Source organism: Cololabis saira, chromosome 7 (assembly GCF_033807715.1).
Source record: "Cololabis saira isolate AMF1-May2022 chromosome 7, fColSai1.1, whole genome shotgun sequence".
NCBI lineage: Eukaryota > Metazoa > Chordata > Actinopteri > Beloniformes > Belonidae > Cololabis > Cololabis saira.
Window position 1 is genome coordinate 38,647,892 of NC_084593.1, and position 21,120 is coordinate 38,669,011.

Sequence of the window (21,120 nt, forward strand, 5' to 3'; positions counted from 1 at the left end):
TCAAGGTCTCTTTGCACTGTGTGTGAATGCAAATGTTCCTAATTTCACTTTCAAATGTCGTTCTGTTGTTGGTTTTTTTTATAAGTGAATTTAATTAAACGGTTAAACGCATCTCCGATCAGGATCAAGTCAAGATTTTATTCCAGCGACATTTCCTCCTCACAGACGACGTTGATTGATGCCAAATAATAATGTGACCATTTTGAAACAGGATTATATCTCACCTGTGCAGATCTGGGTGGTTCTACCTATTAATCTATCAGTCTATCCACCCATCCCTCCATCTGTGGATGGATGGACTTCTTCTTTTGACCAGGCAGTGTACGTCATATTAGTATAAGCTCAGAGTCAGTACCAGGGCCAAAAACAAGAGAGAAAAAAGACAAAAATCATATACAGGACTGTCTCAGAAAATTAGAATATTGTGATAAAGTTCTTTATTTTCTCTAATGCAATTAAAAAACAAAAATGTCATACATTCTGGATTCATTACAAATAAACTGAAATATTGCAAGCCTTTCATTATTTTAATATTGCTGATTATGGTTTACAGTTTAAGATTAAGATTCCCAGAATATTCAAATTTTTTGAGATAGGATATTTGAGTTTTCTTAAACTGTAAACCATGATCAGCAATATTAAAATAATAAAAGGCTTGCAATATTTCAGTTGATTTGTAATGAATCCAGAATGTATGACATTTTTAGGGCCCGAGCACTTGCAGTGCGAAGGCCCTATTGTAATTGCAGGAATTCTTCTTCTTCTTCTTCTTATTGTTCTGACAAAAGGAAGGCCTTTTTGCCCCCCTAAACGTGCCCAAAAAGTCACCAAATTTTGCATGCAAGCCAGGTCTGGCGAAAAATTTGATATTTAATGGTTTGCATTAATGGGCGTGGCAAAATGGCTCAACAGCGCCCCCTAGAAAACTTTGTGCCTCAAGCCCCACAATGCGGTTTGTCGTACATGCACGAAAATCGGTACACACCTGTATCAGTACACAACTTAAAGAAAAGTGTCTGGGCGTCATGTCGAGAAACCGAACAGGAAGTCGGCCATTTTGAATTAATCGCGTCATTTTGGCGAAATTGATGCCTTCCTTCGGCAGTTAATACGGCCCGAACCGTAACGTGCACCCAGATGTGTTATACATCAAAATGTGCGTCTCCATCCTGTGACTACGCGCATTACTTTTCTCTTTCAAATGCGTTACCGTGGCGACGCTAGACGCCAACAAGCGCACCCCCCCTTCATCTGATTGGTCCATATTTGATAGTTCCCCAAAAGGCACCAAATTTGGCACGCAAGCCAGGCCTGACGATAAATTTGATATTTCATGGTTTGCATTAATGGGCGTGGCAAAATGGCTCAACAGCGCCCCCCGGAAAACTTTGTGCCTCAAGCCCCACAATACGGTTTGACGTACATGCACGAAAATCGCTACACACCTGTATCATGTCACAACTTAAAGAAAAGTCTCTTGGAGCCATGGCCGAAACCGAACAGGAAGTCGGCCATTTTGAAATCTGATTGGTCCATATTTGATAGTTCCCCAAAAGGCACCAAATTTGGCACGCAAGCCAGGCCTGACGATAAATTTGATATTTCATGGTTTGCATTAATGGGCGTGGCAAAATGGCTCAACAGCGCCCCCCGGAAAACTTTGTGCCTCAAGCCCCACAATACGGTTTGACGTACATGCACGAAAATCGCTACACACCTGTATCATGTCACAACTTAAAGAAAAGTCTCTTGGAGCCATGGCCAAAACCGAACAGGAAGTCGGCCATTTTGAAATCTGATTGGTCCATATTTGATAGTTCTCCAAAAGTCACCAAATTTTGCATGCAAGACAGACTTGGCGATAAATTAGATATTTCATGGTTTGCATTAATGGGCGTGGCCTAACGGCTCAACAGCGCCCCCTAGAATACTGTTCTCTGCCATAACTTTTGAATGGTTTGACATAGGAAGTTGTGGGTCGTGTCATGGGACTCTGTAATGAGTCCTTGAGCTTCGTTGGCCTTAATTAGCCCGGCCCCTTCTTCTGATTGGTTGTCCCGATTTTCTGCTGTAACTTTTGAATGGTTTGACATAGAGAGTCGTGGGTGGTGTCATGGGACTCTGTAATGAGTCCTTGAGCTTCTTTGGCCTTAATTAGCCCCTCCCCTTCTTCTGATTGGTTGTCCCTTTTTTCTGCTGTAACTTTTGAATGGTTTAACATAGGAAGTCGTGGGTGGTGTCATTTCTGATATGCTTATGGGGGGCGGTGGCCGTGAGTGCGAGGGCCCGTTCATCGCTGCTTGCAGCTTTAATTGTTTTTGTAATTGCATTACAGAAAATCTCAATATTCTAATTTTCTGAGACAGTCCTGTATTTCCATTAAATTCCAACTACGACGACTGTATGAGAATAATCAAGCTTCACTTCAAATGCTGCAGTCACAAGGAATTATGGGACAGAATGATCTGTTTTCTGTATAAAAATGTTGCTTATTTCAACTGTGGATTAATAAAGTACCATTGAACTGACGTCATGTAGGAGCTGATAGACATTATATAATTAACATTGAATTGAAATTTAACCAAAATGACCCACTTAGTCAAAGTAGCATGATTTAACTGCTCAAAAACGTTTTAAAAAGGACCACAAGGTAAACTCACACCAACAAATAGCTCTGTATTTGCAGGTTTAATGATCACTTTAATAATCACTTTAGAAAATATCATCCACCTTTGTTTCCAGTGATTTAGCTCGGCACGGGTAAACCCGAGCAGATTAGGTTTACTCTGGTGTTCCCCCTTAAAGAGCCGCCAAATCCTTGATCCTTCAGCAGGTCGGCGAGTTTACGTCAGGGATGGAAAAGATGTGAAACAAACATCTCATCTTTTTTTTCTACTCTTCAAAGTGAGCAGGATGAAAATGAAGCTCATTTTGGAAGTCAACCTAGTGTCTTTTCCTGCTGATTTTTATGTCAGAACATCATAATTAGTAGACTAAAAAAAAAGAAATCAGAAAGTGAGTATAAATAATACTCACTTTGAAAGTGTGAGACCTGCAGAGCAGCTATTGATCAAAGCTCATTTCCAGGACTGTCTGCTGATGCTGCAAAGTAACCTGTAAATGAGCAAGGACCGTTCTAGCTTCATTAGTCACGGCATCTCCGAGTACATGCTACAGATGGAGTTTCTGTGGAGGGCTCCATGGTCTGAGTAAGAAGGATGACGAAGAAAGATTTTTATTTATTTGTCCTGCACTGTGAAGGAGCTCGCGATGATTATAGGCTGAAATTAATGTGACATCTGCAGGAGCGTGAGTGGCCTCCGGAGGCTGCAGTCTTGGTTACAGCCCATGTACAGTAGAAAACTGACCAAGCACCGCTGTCACATCCCATTATCTGTACGGTTCTGGGCAGATCAATAAAGCTTCAATCTAAATTTAATCTAGTGCCCATTTTCATTGTTGAACTTTAGGCTCTAACTTTCAGATTTAACTTTTTTCAGAGACAGTTTCATCACTGCACCGACTGGCCAGAGCGGTGATGAACTGTGTTCTCTGGTCCCGGGCCCATTAAAGTTCTCGAGCTCATAAAATCATTTCCAATTAAAAATTGTGCTTCCTCTTAATATTGTGCAGCCAGAAAATTTAAATAAATTTCTGTTTGAACTTTTAAATGTCTATTTTGTACTATATTCAATTAGCTACAGGGCTTCTATCAAATGATGGCTGCCTGTTTTTAGAGTTTTCAGGGCATCCTCTCTCTCGTTTCTTTTTTTTCTTCCAAAGATAAAGAATTTTTTTATTACAGATAGGGACCCACAAATGTTCTGCAAAGTTTATATTTGAATGTAAAGTGGAAATCTCTATATTCGACACCATCCGACGCTCTGTTGGCGACGCAGGTGGACCGTCCCCTGCTTTCCTGGATTCAGACCACAGTATGTCAGACTGCAGGACGGTGTGTCTGACACTGTGGTCAGCAGCACTGGGGCTCCACAGGGAACTGTTCTGTCCCCCTTTCTGTTCACCCTGTACACCTCTGACTTTCAGGTACGCTCTGCCACCAGCAGAAGTTTGCGGACGACTCTGCAATCGCTGGCTGTCAGGGAGGGGGGGGGGTGAGGAGTACGGTGTAACTGTGGATGTTGTCCAGGATTACAAATACCTTGGAGCAGGGCCGCCGCAAGGGGTGTGCGAACCGTGCGACCGCACAGGGCCTCGCGCCCCAAGGGGCCTCGCGCTATGGGGCGTTTTTTTTTTTTTCTTTTTTCCCTTATAAATATCAACAGTCACGTTCCATTACAGACCTAAATGTGTACTAGTCAGTGCATATCAATAAATATATGTGCAATGATGCGCGTGTCTGTTGTTCAATACAACTGATCAGACCAAGCGCAGACACAAGGTGCTCTGATCGAGACGGGTGGAATGTGGAACAAACTGTCACACAATGTCGAGAGAATGAGACAGATTCAGGAAATTTCCATCAGCGGATGAAAAAAGAAAAAAAAACTAAAGAAAATGGAAGAGTTTAATGCCTCTCTGAAAGGCTTGTTTGATAAATTTGTTACAAAAATCATCGATCCGACCGGGTCTCAAGCAGCCGTGGGGCAGTATTTTGCTAATTGGAGAGTTAAAATTGCACATACAGACACCCGATCCGACCCGAAAAACCCAAAAATTTTGCGCGCGTGAGCGTAGCAAGCGCGCGAGGGCCCCCCCCAGCCATTTCGCACAGGGCCTCGCAAATCTCCCAGACGGCTCTGCCTTGGAATATACCTGGATACCAAACTAGACCGGGCCACGGACACGGAGGCTCAAGGGCCAAGGTCGTCTCCGGTCATTCAACGTTTGTAACATCTTGCTGGAAATGTTCTACCAGTTGGTGTTAGCCAGCATTTTTACAGCTCTTTCAGCAACACTTTTGTTACATTTTGTCACACTCAGTCAAATGTTGGACCTGTGCTAAGTTAGCCTTTATTCTATTATTTACCTCCATTTTATCTTATTTCAACTAACTTACTACTATTATTTTATCTTTACCTCTTACTGCATTACTTTCCCACCTTGTACGGCAACTGTTGCACAGTGATTTCCCTCGGGATAAATAAAGCATCTTGAATCTTCATTTTCATCTAATATTCATGCCTGGTGGTCGGCGCGGGTGTCTCGCAGGGGAAGGTCCTCGGTTCAATTCCCGTGTGTGTGGGGTGTCAGGAAGGGCATTCAGCATAGTTTATAAAAAAAAAAAGTGTGTTCTGGTGTGGTGACAGCTTGATCGTAGGAGGGACAATGTCAAAACATGATTACTTACATAAAGAGTTCACGGGAAAATATTATTACTAAACGACGTAAAGAGAGCTGTTGTAATAGATGCTATATAAATCAAATTGAATATATTCATATTATATGTGAATGAATGTTTATTTCAATGTATATATATTTAAGCACATGTAGGTGTGTGTATCTATTTTACATGTATACATATAGATATCTATACTAGCGTGCTAACAGTGAACTGTGATATAGTACACAACAAACAATATAATATCTAAAGGACTAATACATGTAGGACGATTATGCAATCTCTAATATACGTTTACACATTGGTTTTTATTGAGAATTATTTTTTTCCTCCTAGTTAAGATGTATATGTACGTATACAACTTTATATTGGTATATTTAAACATGTATGAGCAGTTAAAGATACTTGTATGTATACAGTATATAATTATTATGTAATTGTATGTATAAATATTGCCCCTCCCCCCAGCTTTGAAACAGACACTTAAATATACTCACAGGCCAACATGCATCTCAAACACACTCCACACACACTCCACAGACAGCACACGCCAAGATTAAACAACTGCAAAGGGAATGGTCCCCCCTTTACTCCCTCTTCTTCTGTTTGCAAACACCTGGTTGTCCTGTGTCTCCTTTTAACTGCAACACAACCCACTATATACTCATTCACATTCACATACACCTCACACAGTCACCAAACTGCACCCATCACTGTCTTTTCTTTCCTGCTCTCTCACGTTTCACCGTCTGGGATCGTAGTCCTCTTTGGCAGAATTTTTTTTTTCTAGGGATCAATGAAATATGGCTAGGCTGTCAGGAGGGCTGGCACACACACACACACACACACACACACACACACACACACACACACACACACACACACACACACACACACACACACACACACACACACACACACACACACACACACACACACACACACACACACACACACACACACACACACACACACACACACACACACACACACACACACACACACACACACACACACACACAAACAGACAGACAGAAACCTCTGTTGCAAAAATAAAATGCATATATATATATATATATATATATATATATATATATATATATATATATATATATATACATATATATATATATATATAGCTCTTGGGCTTTGCCAAACTTGGTATTAACCATTGATATATAGCGTACGCAGACGAAGGGAGTAAAAAAAGAGAGCAAGGGTTTAATTGACTGCTCTATAAAGGGTGAAGCACTCATGAATGATTAAACAAATTGCCAATTAAATTAGATAAAATTGTAGCATCATAAAAAGGGGAAGGGTTCCGTGAGCAGCTGAAAACGCTGATCGATGGATCTCAGTGCACATCAAATGAAGCACGCTGGGAGGGCGAGCAGAGCTCAGCTTTTTTAAACCGAACCAACCTGCTCAGATATAAAAATCTCAAACGCACACTGCTGCTATAATATGTAAAATAAAAGTTTCAGCATGTGATGAGTCCTGAATTCTGACCTTCCCAAAGACATCACAACACAGAAATGATGAGAACCGACTCCACAGACCAACTCTGTCTTTTCATGTTTGCAGTTATTATTCTCCAACACTTTCAAAGCAGCTCTGAATTAACCTTTCCAGCGTGCTCCCCACATTTTTAATAGAATAATCTAAAGTTTTGCCAGCCACTGCCACACATTCAAACTTAAACAGTCAGATTAAGTTTTTGTGGTGTTTACATGTACAGCGCTGCCACTGGTGGGCACAGCAAAACAGTGACTTTCAAATCAACACTTACCTGTCTCTCTCTGAGCTTAGGTAGCAGACAAGGTGAAACGCCCAAAGCAGGGGGCCTGCGTACGTGCCCAGGGCCGTTAAGAAGATGGCAGGCGCCTCAACGTAGCTTTCCAGCCCCACAAATCCAACCGAAATGTCGATGCTGGCCAAGTTGTTGGAGTTGCCCTGCAGGAGTAGAAAGAAATGTTTTTTCCAGTTGCAAAGGTTGCAGATGTAACTTGCACCATATATAGATTAAATCAGTGGATGGAGCCTTTAAAAGAGTCCAGGTCCCTTGCTTTCTAATCACTACCTTGAGCTTCTGCCCACCTCCCGAAGGTGGATCGTGTTTTCATTCTCTGACCAGAACAGCACGCACAGATCTCGGTGTGGAGCTGAACTTTCAGCTGCTCAGCTGCATGTGTGCCAGGAACATGATGCATTTCACAAGTACGGAATATTTCTGTTAGTTAACTTTGTTGACCTGTTTCTAGTTTTTTTTTTTATTTGTTTAAATTGAAATTTATTTTTTTCATCACCCAGTGCTCTAAGTATCAGTCCTGGGCATTGTTCTCCCTCCAAAAGAAGACAAAAACAAAAAGTTTTACGATAGTTTTTTTCCAAATTAAGTCTAAATCAGCTCATAACCAACATTTCATTTTGGTTTAACAAATTCATTTTCATTGCTTATGACCAGGGAAATCATTTGTTTGCTAAATCTCACTTCACCCTACCTTATTCATGCACTTTCTTGTATGAAATAAAAAAAACCTGTGTGAATCATAAAGATCGTTGTCTCGTAGCAACGACGGTCTAATGCTTCCTCTTGTATGCACGCGCATCTACGACCGCTGAGCCAAAAACACTGACGGCTGCTTCCGTGTAGACAAAGTAAATATCAGCGAACTCATCTCAGGCTGCATATGGATACTTTCATCCAGCTGAAATCCTGCTGTGATGTTTCAAATGTCTTTTTATTTACCAAAGACCAATATGTTACTGTAGAAAACCAAATCAAAACCAAACAAAACCACAAGAAATGTTTTCTTTTCCAATAAATTTCAGACTAAACAGAATCTCACTGAGCTGTCAGACAGCAGGACTGGTTCATGCGGTTCTTTGATGAGTCCATATCATTTGAAGAAAAAGCATGATGAGTCTGAGTTTACTCATGAGCCAATCTTTTCCAAAAAACAGACCTATTTCTGAAGAAGATTCAGCGCTTGCTGCCTGACTGACCATCTGGGGGGGTTAACTCCTAACGAAACGCACAATAACGTCACTCCAAACATTTGAATGCATAAGTTTATATGTAATCCTCTTGCTTTTCTATGTGACCCGTTCCTTGAAATAAAGGACACTTCTATTGTTTCAAAGAGGTTCATGAGCGTCTGGAAACACAGAAGAAAAAAGGCAACCGTTTCCTGAATTTACATTCAAGTCTTTCATCTCAGATTAATTTAATACTCTGCAAGGCATTTGGTTTAGTGTGATCGTAGTGGATTTAAACCCATATGTTGCTTCCTTAATGGCTTCAGCTGCTTGAGAACATGATTACTCACAAGATCTACGATTACGTGCCTGGACACCGGGTTTTGGGCTATTCCAGAGCCCGTCGCAGCATTCATGGCCCGAGGGCGATGTGAACAACAACTAACACATCTGCTAATCAAATATTCAGTGCAAGAGGAGGATAAACAAAAGGCTGGTATCTTATCTTATCCACGACTACTCCAGCCGTGGAGGGGAGAGGGGGCTCACTTAGATATGTCATGATCAGACAAGTATCACCACCTTCTTTTTGCATCAGGGAGTATCTAATTCCCAGCTTTACACGAGCACTGGTTGATCCCATCAATTAGTATTTTTATAGATTCACTAAACAATGAATCTTTGACTGCAGTACAAATTAACTTGGTGAGGTCAGTAGAAGTGTAAATAAAGGCATTTCAGTTTAACTTGAAAAACTGTGATGGCATTATGAGTTTCATTGGGTGGAACATTCTTTGTTTCGTCTGTTGCGTTTTTTTTCCATCATCTTAGACCGAATCATTCATATTTAGACACATTAGAGGACATTTTCCACTTGACCAGAAGAGAGAGCCGAGGTGCAGGCCCTAATCTAGGTATCTGGTGTTTTAAAAAGTGTCCAGTTTCCCCTGGGCACCCGATGGAGAGACTGAGAGAAGGACTTTCCAGATACCCCTAGCCCGGCCACCCGTCCTAAGCGGGTGATGGCAGTAATCTGTAGCATAAACATTTGAAAGTTAAAACAACAACATGAAATATTATGGTCTATGGAGAGCTGGGAAGGTACCCACTGTGTATTGCGGTCAAAAAGAGAGTGATTGGTTTTTGGGGGAGGCTGTTAGAATGTAAGAAAGTAAATTAAGCAGAATAATGTATGATTGTTTAATTAGACTGTACAAAGCAGATGTATTTCAGTCACCATGGATTCTGCTAGTAAAGCGGATACTGAATGACTGTGGTTTATCTCACCTCTGGCTCTCTCAAATGTGATAACATTGAATGATTGAAACTAACTGTTGTGCAAAGGTTGAAAGAACAATTCCTGCAAAAAGGGCAAAGTGAACTCTATAGGATGACATCATGTAATATTTATGTAGAGATTAAGCAAGAGTTTAAGCTAGAACAGTACTTATTGTGTCAAAATCAAAAGTATAGACAGGACATTTGTAATTTTAGGATGAATAACAGCATAATACCAAAAGTCACTGGAATGTGTAAAGGTCTGGATAGAAGTCAGAGATTCTGTAACTCTGTAACGTCAACCGTATTGGAGATGAGTTTCATATTTTGTTTGAATGTAAAAATGTAAATATAATGAACCTCAGACAAAAATATTTACCAAAGTGTTATACAAACCGACCATCTATGTTTAAATTGATTTTGTTACTTCAACCTAATAAATTAAATGTTATTTATAAATGAGGCGCCTTTTTGAAGAATGTCCTCTGTTTAATTGATTTTTATTTTGCCAAATTGAGTATTTTAGTTGAACATGTAAAGCCACTTGCTATAAATGTACAAATGTTTGTGTACCTGTGCTCCATACCATGTGATCATGGTTATGAGTTAAAATAAATGATGATGAAACCCTGCCCCTGCCCTATTGTGATTGGTTCAATACATACTGTACCTGGAAAATGGCTGTAAATGGGATTGGTACCAGACCCATTTCACCAAAGAGAATTAGTGCAAAGTGAATTGGCATGGTGGCCCAGGCTGTCCCCACATCTCACACACACACACACACACACACACACACACACACACACACACACACACACACACACACACACACACACACACACACACACACACACACACACACACACACACACACACACACACACACACACACACACACACACACACACACACACACACACACACACACACACACTCACCTGGAAGTAGAAGAAGGCTTGACCGAACCAGTAGTGCATGATGGTGGTCTGGGCTGCGTCGTAGTGGAGCTTCTTCCAGATGAACTGAGCCATGAGCGTCTGCACCAAGAGGCAGCAGCAGAGCACTGGCAGGTTGTGGGCACGGAAAAGAAGTGAAACCACCAACACCAGGCCGCTGTAAATCTCCCATAATCCCCGGCCTTTCAGTTTGGCATCTGCTGTGATGATCTGGGATCGCAGGAGGTCCTTGGTGCCCGAGAAGAGGATTCCCAACACAAAGACGTAAACAAAGCGCGCCTCCACGGTTCCCCTGTAACACAGATTAAACTCCTTAATGTTTGCAGCTGCAAGAACATGAAGCCAGTATTGATTAGTCCCAGCAAAATGTCCGGTTCAATATTCAGGTAATTGTGGTAAGTGACTCTGGGACGTGGACTCTGCCCGTCGTGCTCCGTCTATGCATGCGATCTGCAATCAAAAATGGCGGATTGTGGGACACAAGGGAAGAAATTAATCTAAGCTTTATTTACTGGATGGTAGCAGAAAAACGCTTCATTTAAATACTAATTAGAGTCCAAGCAAATGTAGTAAATCAAATTCAGCAGAGCTCACAGCTACTGAAAAAACATCTCTGTGAAGACAACAGAAAACAGTTACCTGGAGAGAATTTTAATCAAACAGATAAAGACGGCACCTTTGGTCAAATCAGCTAATAAACACATTTCAACCAGATGTTTTGTTATTCTTTTCCAAAAGTTCACAGCTTTAGGTAACAATCCCTCTCTTGTTAAGCAGAATTCCTCATATTTCTGTCTCAACCCCTTCCGTCATTCAGTATGCAGTGTGTCAATGTAACATGAATAATTGAAGCGGAGACTGGAAGACAGAGTAAATCGCCGGAGGAAAACTGTCTCACTTACCTTCTCACACCTATTACTTTGTCTCGCAGTGTCTACATCACCATAACTTTGAGAAATGGGGTATTAGCATATTCAGAATACATTTAAAGGTCACCCACATTCTGTCAACATTGTTTTTTTTCCCTCCCTTGAATGAAGTGCCAGAGCTTATGAGGAGAAACAAAACAACAGCGTGAGTAAAGCCACCCAGACAGCCCGCTCCAGAATCGTGTTTTGTATTTAATAGCAGTGACGATCCTCAACGGACAGATTAATTGCATGTGCAGTCACGGTTAAGAGGCTCGTCTCTCCATCTGAGTATCGTAGACCTCTCATTTGTTCACATGCAAGTGTTATATGTAACACACAGAACAGCATCCCCCAGACGTAGCTCGGTGCATCATCTCAAAATAACATTGCCATCTTTAGCTTTCTCCTCATGCAGGTGAGGATCCACGGCTCTTCTTCCCCCCATGGTGCCAGATCAATCTCCTACTCTGGGATTTCTCTCCATCTCTAGCTATCAGTTGCAGATGTTTTGGTTCTGCAGGCCTCTATTTTCATCTTCCTCCCACTCGTGAGCATGTTGTCCGTGTCTCCTTTTGAGCGTTTTCTTTCCTAAATTGCGCCTCTAAAGCCTCTTGTCATTATTATTTATCTATTTTTTGGTAGGTTTTCCCCAATGAAGGCTCTGATTATCGAGGATGTCATATGACGGATAAACTATAAGCCCCATTAAGGAAGTCTCTTTCAAGACAACTTGGTACAAATTGACATTATAAAAATATAGCTGCAGTCGCAAGAAAAAGTTAAAGCTGCAAGCAACAATGAACGGGCCCTCGCGCGTGCAATTTTCACTAATAAAAGTCAATGACTGAAAACTAAGTCCGATGACACCACCCATGACTCTTTATGTCAAACCATTCAAAAGTTATGGCAGAAAGTAGGAACTATTAGATATCGACCAATCAGATGAAGGGGGGGCTCGCTTTTGGGCGTCTAGGTAACGGTAACGCTTTTGACTTAGAAAAGTAATGAGCATCGTCGCAGGATCGAGACGCACATTTTGATGTAAAACACACCTGGGTGCACGTTACGGTTCGGCCCGCATTAACGGCCGAAGAAATGGCATAAATTGCACCAAAATTACACAATTAATTCAAAATGGCCGACTTCCTGTTTCGGTTTCGGCCATGGCGCCAAGAACCTTTTCTTTAAGTTGTGACTCGATACAGGTGTGTACCGATTTTCGTGCATGTACGTCAAACTGTATTGTGGGGCTTGAGGCACAAAGTTTTCTAGGGGGCGCTGTTGAGCCATCTTGCCACGCCCATTAATGCAAACCATTAAATATCAAACTTTTCACCAGGCCTGGCTTGCGTGCAAAATTTGGTAACTTTTGGGGCACGTTTAGGGGGAGAAAAGGCCCTCCTTTCGTCAGAAGAAAAACGAGAGAAAAAATAAATAAATTCCTACAGATACAATAGGGCCTTCACACTGTAGTGCGAAGAAACCTAGAATTCATGGATTTTCAGGATTAATTAGCCATGCATGTGACCTCAGACACCATGCACTTAGGACAAGAACACAAACAACTATCATTTTTAATTCAATATTCACAGTGATGAAGGAGCCATCAGAGTTTATGGCTACGACCGGATCCAGTCTGAACGTTCAGGAGTTTTTGACCATTCCTCCTCCCAGACCTGCTTCATCCTTGGTTCACACATGCAGGATGTCTGGTGTGAGCCGCTCTCATAAGTCCTTCCACAGCATGTCCACTGGGTTAAGCTCTAACTGGGCCAGTCCTAGAGGCAGATTTCCTTTGTCTGAAGCTGCTCTGTGATGGATTCCTTTTGATGCTGAAAGGTCACCCTGCATCACCAAACGTCCAGGTCCGGGCCCTGAGGCGGCGTAGCAAGCCCACGTCCAGGCGGGAAAACTATGGGCTTCAGTTAGCCGCTGTTGAAGCTCTGAAGTTAGTAAATCAGTTCACTTCCTTTTTAATTCCATGAAAAGTGAATGTTTAATGAGCGTATTCAATAAAATCATGAAAATCATCATCGTGTTCGGTTCTAGTAAAAACAACTGCAGGAATTCAGGATGTTCCAACAGGTTCACATACTTTTTCCTGCCACTGTATACTGAACTTCACTGAAAGGGATTGTATTGATTATAATTTAACCTGATTTTGAAGTTGTTTGCATTCTCCGTAAAGTACCCTGATATTACATCACCTCCTTCAGCTACGGCTTAGGCAGATTATCAATAACACTGAATGGAATGGAGGAAAATGATGCAACACAGAGTCATTTTGGTAAAACCGACCCGGCAGGTCAGACAGGAATACAGAACTCTGGAAAAACAACACATCTCGCTGTATTTGATACGGTATAAACATTTCACTGCATGTTTTTTTTTTTTTTTTTTTTTTACACCTTTAACTTCATCTTTTTACCTGTCACTCTGACAAATCTCCACCTCCAAGTCGATGGACTTACGTTTTCTATTTTGATGCAAACCAAACGGACCCCAGAGGTGCTGTGGTGCTGTGCATCTAAAATAACTCTGACGTCGATGAAGGGACACTATTATGCGGTCACTTGGATATTTAGCAGCTTAAGATAAAAGGATGTTGGCAAATTCTCCACTGAGGTGCCATCAGACCAGGTGGAGGACACAATTAGTTGACCACATAAGAGAGGGGGGGTATAAGTGAGAAACACTTTCCTAGAGAACAATAAGAAACAGTGATGCATATTTGTTAAATACTGCAGTTTAATTCAAGGTCAGTGGAAACTCAACTTCTAGGCAAAGTGAGCGGGATTATTCAGGCATATCTGCAAAAAAACAGATTAAATAAAACTTGTAACAGGCCCAGCTCTATTTTGGGTGGAACTTTTTTTTTTTTGCTTCCCAAAGGAAGCAACAAACAGTTCAAGGCAAACTGAAGTTCACTTCTTTTAACTGAACTACTTTCAAGCACTACTTTCCATCTGGTTGCAGATACACCTATCGGTGTCGTGTCTGAAAGTTAATTCCTGCTGCTTTTGCATAACATTTTGCAACAATAATCTGATAAGATCGGAACTGGCAACATGCATATAACTTTCAAGGTGGGACGAGCCTGAAGAGCCGCAGTGAGGTGACCTGGCACACACACGGCAGCAGCGGATTAATGCGACATTTGATCAGCTGCTCGGAGGAATCTGATGGATCACAATATGAAACAAAGAAACCAACAGAATCCCCAAACCCTCTTGTGCTTGGTTTTATAGAACCAGGGATGGGAATTGGTAAGAATTTACCGATTCCGGTTCCATTATCGATATCGCTGACCGATTCTCATCCACTTATATACAGTACAAATACAGGACTGTCTCAGAAAATTAGAATATTGTGATAAAGTCCTTTATTTTCTGTAATGCAAAAATGTCATTCATTCTGGATTCATTACAAATCAACTGAAATATTGCAAGCCTTTTATTATTTTAATATTGCTCATCATTTCATTTTATTCTTTATTTTCATTCAAAAAACAAAACAATTCAATACAAACACAAATACAAATGTTCCTAACTTATGAATGAAAAGGGAGCAGAAAGAAGAAGAATCTTATCTGATCTGCCCCTTTCACAAATAACATCATTAAATAATAATTAAAAAAAAAACAAAAAACTAAGTCATGGTTGGTTTACAGTTTAAGAAAACTCAAATATCCTATCTCAAAAAATTAGAATATTCTGGGAATCTTAATCTTAAGCTGTAAACCATAATCAGCAATATTAAAATAATAAAAGGCTTGCAATATTTCAGTTGATTTGTAATTAATCCAGAATGTATGACATTTTTGTTTTTTTAATTGCATTACAGAAAATAAAGAACTTTATCACAATATTATAATTTTCTGAGACAGTCCTGTGTAGTACAAATGACTTTGGTTGCATTAAGACTTTAATTTCAAGTATGCACCAACATTTTAGACTCAACTTCATCTAAATCAAAGCTGGCTTAAGCTGAAAAACAGGAACCTTTTAAAATGAACATTGTGACGTAAATACAATCGCAAAGATCAGCTTTTCGACTTTTCTTTTTAAGCAAGAAATGTTCCAGTTTTGGAGGTATTTCCCCCTTTGACGTGATCAAAGCTCTGAACCTGTTGTAATCAAACACCAACCATTTGTACGAACCCAGCGTCGGGTAAACGGGACGGTCATTTTTGATTTCCCCATCGAGCCAATATATATCAAACGGTGTAAAACGCTGTAAAAGTCGGAGGACGGGTCTGCAGATATGTTGGCGGGGTTCGGCAGAAGGAGCTGGGAGCAAAGCTAACTATGATTGATAGCAGTGGGTGTGTTCCCGAGGGGCCAGTCCTCAGAAACCAATGGGTCACGTGACTGAATGCTTCGTCCATGGTTATATACGGTCTATAGTTGCACCTGGCCAGGTATTGTCCTTTTTCGTGAAATATAACCAGATGTTGGTACATTTCGGCCTCCACGCCAAGTTGGAAACATTCTGAGCCAAATACGAAGCGTGTAACTGTCGTCATCAGAACCGTTAATGGGACCGTTAACGGAACAGAATCGTTAGGCAGACAGGTTAACGATTCCCATCCCTGTCCAAAACCGCTGCCAAATGAGCAAGACAACGATGTGCTAAATGTTTGAGATGAACTTTCTACTCTCTAATCAATGTTTCAGCTCTTTCCACCCTCTCCTATTTTGTTCAACACACCTGGCTCCATTTTCTTTAACACCATATATCTGCACTTCCACCCAACGACCCCACGGTCTTGGCACGGATCCCAGCTTGTCTCTCGGATATGTATCCACATGGAGAAAAGAGCAAGAGCTTCAGCTAAACCTCTTCAAGACTGAGCTGCTGGTGGTCACAGCCAACCAAGCCAGAATAATATCAACGTCCAACTGTCCCGCTACAAGGAACCTGGGTTATGATCGAGGACCTGTCGTCCTTCTCCGACCACGTGGAAGCTTGCAGCTTCCCATTTAAAACATAAGAATAAAACGTGCGAGACAACTCTTGGCTCAGGCCACGGTGATGTCTCTCTTCCATTACCCATGGCCCCAAAAGCAAGATGCCAACAGTAGTTATTCAAATAAAACCTATTGTGAAATCAGCACGTCGACAAGTGACATGTTCATCCGCTTTCATCCGCAGCCACCATGTTTACACATCAGCTTTATGAGCTAATATGAGAAAGCCATGACTTTTAAGACTTCTGTGATTTAATTAGTTTTTATTAGTGTCCAATCTCCTACAAACTGCAATTACATTGTGGGACCCTCTGGTCTCTCCATCACGTTGACAAAACTGTCTGAACAAGGCACAGAAACATTAATGGGAACGTAACAAACGTCTGAATGACTGAATGCTGTTGTTTTAAAGCTGGATGAAGCCATAAATGTGACATATCTCATGTCCTTAAAGGGCCTAATGCAGACGCAGCGATACTACCTTTAAAAACGGCTGATATATATATTGCAGGATGAAACAATTTACAGCAATTTATACATTTTTCCTCCTCACTAAGTAGTTCAAGTCAGTAGTGTGAATAATATGTAATCTAATTAAAAACAAAAGCATGGGTCTAATGCCAAAAATGAAATTACAGGACCTTGCAATCAGCCTGAGTGTGCTTTCCTAAAACTAATGCAGTTCCCCATATAGGCTTGGTATATCGAGCTGTGCGGCATAGACTTTTTCTTTTTTTATTTATATTGATTTTCTTTTTCAATTAAGATATAAAAATAGCACAATACCATTAATATCGATACCATGTGACACTAGCCTTCTCAGCACAGTCGATGCGTCTCCCAACTCCCTGGCTTTCTCTGTGCATCTGCAGACTTGATTAAGTGTCTTTATTCCTGATAATGGAGTGATTTGTACACATGCACATACATATATATTTAAAAAAGCAACTGGGGTTAAATGCAGACGTCCCCTCATGGCTGTTTTGTGTTGACGCGGACCGCCGGAGCGTCTCTGCGAGCACCAACTTGCTCTGTCACCTGTGTGTCCTGCTGAGCAGCTGCTGCCTCAACACACACTTGGATTAACTTTGTCAGAGTCATTTTTCATACGACGGCAGCCAGAATTAAAGCACAGATGTTGTCCACGGCTTGTGAAACCCTGGTCAGTGTGTATTCTTAGCCGACCTCACTTGAAGATGCGTCTCTCAGGATTTCAGCCGGATGAAAACCAAACTCACAAGAGCACAGAGCCGAGAAACGTCACACTACTGTACCATTATTGGCACTTTAATGGAAAATATGTAGATACTATACTGAGATATGTTATATTTTCATTTTGTCTAAAAATACAAGATATGTATCGTACATTTTTTTTTATTTGGTGTTACAAAAGAACCCACACAACACCACAAACGAGTGGAGCAGTGAAGCTGTGAATACTGAACCACCATGAAGGCAGGATTTATCCACGGCCTGTTTTATAATACCGGCACGTTCAGAGCAGCAATTGAAATGTTAATTCCTTCATCCAAATGTGTTTACATGTGAAGATTTATGTGTAATAAGTCATCTTTGCCTGACTGACGCTCTCCGGGTCAGCCTTTTAAATCTTTGTTGTAATAAGATAACAAGCAAGCTCTGCGGTGTCTACAAAGGATTTCCCACCAATGATTGAAAATGTATTTTTTATTTAGCCTCTATTTGACTAAAAAGACCCTGAAAAAATAAGGCTTGTACTAACTAAAGAGCTGTAATTTTATTAAACTCTTAATAGCATCAAATTAAAGTTGAGAGTGTGCAGTTAAAGCCCAAACTTATTCTGCAATGACGCGATTAATTATATCTTATATCTCAAAGCCCAAACTTCTGCAGACCTGAATCTTGTGCCTCATTTTTATTAAAAAAAAAAAAAAGAGACTCTCAGATTCTTTGGTAAAAAATAAAGAAAAAGAAATAAAGAAAAGTTTAAGAATAGTTTCTTGGAGCATGAAATGTTATATACAAACACTTCATCGCACCCTGTCAGAGGCTTAATTACTGCAACAAAAGTGAGGTAGTGATAAAAGGGCACATCAATCGTGCACAGCGACTTTGGAGGACTTGTGTTACTATGGGGACGGCAGCTGAAGCCCTCTAGGTGAGGAACCCCCCGGAGATAGCAGAACATAGATGATTGTGAGAAAGCTCTATTACTTTCCGCCCGAGTAACACAAAACCACACTGTAGTTATTGTTTGAAAGAAAAGCTTGTGAGATTTATTTTCAAGAGGAAACGTAATGATGACATAATCCATCCACAAGCATGCTCCCTGGATTCTGGTTTTGAGTCGGACATTGTCCCTGGTTGACTCCTGACACTGTTAGTAGCATTTGCAAAGACAAATGTCCCTGTAAAAGCTTTGAAGCATGCTGGTCAGGTCAGCAGGATTCAGAAAAGGACAAAGCCCTGTGATGTATGGCAGTAAGTCTGATGCAATAACAAGGTTACCAAGTTTCCATAGGCTCCTCTATATCTAAAGCGCTTACTCCACAAAAGATATTTTCCAGCTATCAATTATTCATATAGTAGAAAAGAAATCCCAAACTGAAGCCCAAAAAGAAAAGTGCTTTGGATTATGAAGGCAATAATAACTTTATATTACAGGTCTCCTGCATGTGCACTCCTTATTTCCTCCTTCAGCTGCCCTTTTACTCAAATTTAAACATGAATAATAAATAAAAAATGAGGACTGGAGTGAATTAGCTAGAATAAAACTAAATACAGAAAGAAAAGAGCTAGAAAGGTTGTGACAATGAAGCATCACATGGAGGTGAGAGGAGGAGTATTATCAGGTTCTGACATTAAAAAAGAAACTCAATCTTTAGGAATTTGCTGCATAAACAAAATTACATTTAACTATATTCTACGTAAACGAGTATGGATGCAAGAAATGACAAGTGCTTGCTTCACATGTCGACCTTTATGCCAACAGACATTTAGACTGTTCCTAGCTAGAAAACTAAAGGTGGATGTAAAAACAATAATAGTATGATTCCCTCGAGCTTCGCCGTTCCCCTAAAACTGCGTGAGCAAAGCGTGATAAGGAGGTTCCTTCACTGGAAACCAGCTCCCACTGATGTCACTGATGACAAAGCAAACTCCCGTTATTCCTACATTTAGAAAATGACCTGCTCACGAGCGTCAACTCTCATCCCCTGAAGGCAGTTTAGCAGTAATGGGTTTATTTCTTCACTTTACTCTCTCTCTCTGTCACCTTTTTTTGCGTCAGGACACATTCAAAGTTGCTAAAAGTACTTCGTTATAGCGGTTGACCCTGAAGGAGTTGAGCAAGCATTGGACATGTATTATTTATTGGTGTTTTATGGAAACCTGCTCAAACACAGGACAGGAGCAGATTAATATGCTCCATCCAACACTCGTTTTTATTATTCAAAACTCCCCTAACAGTATGGCAGGGATTGTATTCATCTTTATTTTATGCAAAGGGACCAATCCTGGCCTGAATTGGATTTTCTGTGAGAACAGTGATGGATCCATGTTGCTGTGGTTGTCGTGATTACTGGCGTGGAGGACTTTTTTTCTGGCCGGCAGCGCATGTCTCAGCCTAACAGCATGTACAGCTTTATGGCTTTTTTGTGGTTGCTAACTCTCTAATATGCTTTACACGAAGACAGCATGATGAACACAGGCTGAGAAATGCACGAGACACGTTTTCTCCCGTGCAACCTGCATGCAATCAGAGAGAGTGCAGGATTAATCCACATTAGCCTGAAGGGATAAACATTCGCTAGCTAAGGCATTGTTTCCTTTGACTTTGATTTTTTTTAAACAAAACACACAAGTTGTCCTGAGGTCTTAGCAATGAAAGCCATTTTCTCTAACGATTGTTGCTTCTAGATGTTAAAAACACTGATTAAAGCATAAACACACAATGCTGTTTGGTTGAGTCTTATTTTAATTTATTTCTGAAAGTTGAATAACCATACTGCCAGAGGAGTAATAGGTCATCCCCTCGTGTCCCTCTTCTCATGTACTGTTTATGTATGATCTATAATGGCGCTTTTCCACTAGTACCTACTCAGCTCTACTCATCTCGGCCTGGTTTCTTTTCCATAACAATTCAGCACCTGGAGAACCCCAAAGATGTAGAACCTGGAGGAGATGATAGATGTGCTGCTGGGTCTGTGACTTGTGTTCCATATCAAGTTTAAAAAATGAGAGTGAGAGAAGCTTCAAGTAGCAACACTTTTAAATTATTATTTTTTTGTCTCTGCGCTGCTGAAAAGTCCGCTGGAGCCGCGAACAGCTATGAAGTGACAGAGCTCCTGGTGGATCTGGTTGTTCCTTATCTCCCGTCTAGATCCTTTTTTAATTCTCTCCTCAGCCACCAGGTTTATGAACATTTGCACCTCAGAGTCGGATCACCAAACCGACTTTTGCGCTGGTGGAATAAAATGAAGAAGAAGCCGCTGTCAGAGTCGCTCTTTCTCTGATTTCCACATCCTGACTCAGACGTCTGACTCCAACCCCCCGACCAATCGGTGGCCTGTAGTGTGATGATGTCAGATACAGCCGACTCAGCCGCTTAGAACCTCAGCAGAATAGATACAGAAAAAGTATCTACCCGGCACGTTAGACCCCTAGTGGGAAAACAGAAAACCGAGGAGAGTCGAGTCGGGCTGAGTAAGTACTAGTGGAAAAGCGCCATAAAAAGCCAGAGA

General features: G+C 41.0%; 1 protein-coding gene across 1 annotated transcript in view; it reads right to left on the reverse strand.

The window, feature by feature from the left end:
* pigg (phosphatidylinositol glycan anchor biosynthesis class G (EMM blood group)) overlaps positions 1-21,120 on the reverse strand; it is an 84,052-nt gene that overhangs the window by 6,523 nt on the left and 56,409 nt on the right. Inside the window, exons 11-12 of the mRNA XM_061725858.1 lie at positions 10,501-10,810; positions 7,092-7,255 (exon numbers count right to left, since the gene is read on the reverse strand). Of these exons, the coding sequence (XP_061581842.1) occupies positions 7,092-7,255; positions 10,501-10,810 (474 nt within the window). The remainder of the gene's footprint in view (positions 1-7,091; positions 7,256-10,500; positions 10,811-21,120) is intronic.